The 2,968-nt window shown below is 64.2% G+C and overlaps 2 protein-coding genes across 2 annotated transcripts in view; one reads left to right on the top strand and one right to left on the bottom strand.

Moving 5' to 3' along the window:
- The window catches only part of EMIHUDRAFT_248737 (hypothetical protein), a gene marked incomplete at both ends in the record, with an annotated part of 1,950 nt that extends 1,134 nt beyond the window's left edge, over positions 1–816 (top strand). Inside the window, 2 exons of the mRNA XM_005761556.1 lie at positions 162–339; positions 412–816. Coding sequence (XP_005761613.1) covers positions 162–339; positions 412–816 — 583 coding nt within the window. The remainder of the gene's footprint in view (positions 1–161; positions 340–411) is intronic.
- Positions 817–1,261: 445 nt separating this feature from the next.
- EMIHUDRAFT_248738 (hypothetical protein) lies at positions 1,262–1,829 on the bottom strand (the record flags this gene model as incomplete). The annotated part of the gene is made up of 2 exons (XM_005761557.1): positions 1,262–1,730; positions 1,801–1,829. 2 exons carry the CDS (start codon positions 1,827–1,829, stop codon positions 1,262–1,264), a joined length of 498 nt encoding a protein of 165 aa, XP_005761614.1.
- Positions 1,830–2,968: the final 1,139 nt, after the last annotated feature.

Below are 2,968 nucleotides of genomic sequence, written 5' to 3' on the forward strand. Positions count from 1 at the left end.
GGGGAAGGGGCGGGGCGGTGGCGGCAAGGGGAAGGCTGAGCCCGCCTGCCCGCGCGTCACAGGTCCGTCCACGATGTCGTGCGAGCGGCGGTGCGGCCGCTGCACAGGCCTTGGAGCAGCGGCGGGGTTGGGAGAGGGACGTCGAGAGGGTGGCGGTCGAGGTTGTGGGCGGTCGCGCGTCGGGGCGCGAAGCTGCTGCGCCGCATCTTCATCCCGTCCGTCCTCGGCATCTGCTTGGGCGGCGGGGTCGGGCTGTTTGCAAAGACGCTGATGCTGCCGCCCGAGACGGCGCCGCTCGGCTGGCTCTTCATCTCGGCCTCCAAGCTCGGCGAGGCGGCGGTGCCGCCGCCGCCCGCCCTGCTCTGAAGCGACTCTGATCTGCCGCTGAGCCGTCTCTGGGCCTCCCCGCAGGTGCCCATCAACCTCGTCCTGCTCGGGGCGGCCCTCTCGCGCAGGCCCGAGGCCAAGGGGCTGCCCGTCGCCACCGCCGTCGGCATCGCCCTCGCGCGGATGGTGGCGATGCCGCTGCTCGGCCTCGTCGTCGCCTACGGGCTCACCACGGCGGGCGCGCGCTTCGTGCAGCCTTATGTCGCCGTCGACCCGTTCTGGCTCGTCTGCCTGATCGTGACGTGCACGCCGACGGCCAACAACATCGTGGTGCTGTGCGAGCTCGCGGGCGAGAACAAGCACACCATGTCTGCCGCCATCTTTTATCAGTATTGCGCCGCGCCCATCCTCTTGCCCGGCGTACTGACGCTGTACGTGGCCTTCATCTGCCACAATCGCGAGAGCATTCATGGGGACATGCTATTGTGAGATGTGAGAGATGTGAGACGCTTGCGATACGTGTCGTGGTTCTGTGTATGTGCATCTTGCAGCTCAGCCATAACGTGAGTCTGCGAGCGACGACCTCGTTCAGTGGTCAGCAAGCAGAAATGCGAAAACCCCGGGGGTAAAACCCGAAAATACCCGAGGGTTTCAGGTATTTTCGGGTATTACCCGCATTGGACGCTGGAGATCGTCGTGTGGGACGTGGGTCACTGGTAGGCCTTCCTTTTATTGTTGTTCAGCTGGCCTAACGTTAGCTACGGTTGGGGAGCCCAACTGTTGTTCTGTTGTTACTGTGTTAACACTAGCAACACTGTTCGGCTCTTAACGTCGACAGCTCTAGCTTTAACGTTGACAGCTTAGCTGTTTCCTCCGCAGCGAGGCGCATACCACACTAGCCCAACGCTGGTGCTCGCGCTCGTGAAGCGCTGATCTATCGACGGCGACCCGGCGACGGCGCCCACCCCAGCAGCGTCTCCCACCCCCACCGCGTCGCGTTGTCGCACATGTTGCAATCGAGTTTGTCCATGTCGCACTTCTCGCCAGGCAGTGACACGTATGTCGTGTTCGTGCGAGTCGCATTGTCGTATCGCGACGGACCCATGCGCAGCTGGCCGCGCGGATCGAGGCACGGCCAGAGGCTCTCGGGTCCGTAGACCGATGTGACGAGCACGTTGTCGCGGGCGTTTTGATACAGCTCGTGGTCGCACGCGCAATCGGTAAAATGGGCGATGCCGTGCAGGTCATACACGGCCCGACAATGGTCGTGCAAACGGCACGCGCTGTCGAGCGTCCCCGTCGCGCACGTGTTGTATCGTTGGGGATCGTATCCGCAACATCCGGTGCCGCACCAGTTGGTGCCCGGAAGGACCAGATCGCGCAACCAATCCATGCGACGCCTCCTGCTTGGGTGTCGGCGCAGTGCGCCCGGCGATCCGCGGGAATTTCGGCATCGACTCCTCACTTGAGCACTTGAGCACTGGATAGGGTCGATTCCGCATGGTACGGGACCCCTCGACTCCTCACACGAGAGCGAGGCCATCGCCAGCGCCAAAGCGGGCGAGCTCGTCGCATACGCCCGTGAAGTCCTCGTCGCCCTCGGCGCCCCGCCAGCCGGACCGACTGTCATCCTCTCGGACAACAAGGCGAACGAACGTCCTCGTCGCCAACAACGCCAAATCCGCCTCGCGCTCGCGCCACTTCCTGCGCCGCTACCACAACGCCTCCAACGCGCGGGCTCGCGCAGTGCATTGGGGGAACTGATCAATGCCGCCTCTGCGGGCCGAGCGCGAGCCCGCCCAGCAACATTGGGGGGGTGCGGTAGCCGGTAGGTAGACAATCTACCTCCCATCTAACCGCGCCTACCCTTTCTTGCATCTTGGGTGATGGGTAGACCTTTCACACCCACCGAGGTCATTACCTCTAACTAGTTCGTGCGTCCTGCTATTCGCCCGCCTGGTTTCGTTGCGTCCTCGCTTTGTGTGGAGTGTGGTCTAAATTGAGTGTATTGTTTGCTACATACATGCTAGCTAGACCCATGAGACCAGCCACGCCGCGCCCTCGCGCTCGGGCGCCTCCAGCGCCGCCCTCGGCCCCGCCGCTACGACCGACGGAGTCGGAGACGTCAACTCCGCAGTCACAGAAGGCGACGAGCGTCTTGCGCTCCATCGGACGCAGGTGCCCCGCGTCTCGGCTCTCGGTCTCGAGCGAGCGCGCAGCCGCAGGCCGCGGCAGGCGCACGAGTTTGGAAGGTCGGGCCTGCCGAAGACGGGCCATCCCAGCTCCCCCAGATCTGGGTCTCCAGTTGTCACACTCTCCGATACTCTCACAGTGTCAGTGACAGGTGGCGCCGCGAAGGGCAAGACAAGTACTACACACAGACGAAGAACGAGCCCACACGCGCGCCGCGGGCGCGTGAGCCCGGAGACACCCCGACCACGCCCGCGCGTGCGGCGCCACCCCTGTCCTCGCTATGCTGAGTGCTCCACTGACCGCTGTCCGCTGGAGTAGTAGTTTAGAAGCCAAATTGCAGGCCGGCGAGCGGCTCGGCCGTCCTGCGAACGCTCGAACGGAACGCGTCTCGCCACGCGGGAGGCAGTGTTCCTGCGCAGGAGCGGGACTCAAAACTCGATCAAAGGGA

Source organism: Emiliania huxleyi, assembly GCF_000372725.1.
Source record: "Emiliania huxleyi CCMP1516 unplaced genomic scaffold EMIHUscaffold_700, whole genome shotgun sequence".
NCBI classification, from domain to species: domain Eukaryota; phylum Haptophyta; order Isochrysidales; family Noelaerhabdaceae; genus Emiliania; species Emiliania huxleyi.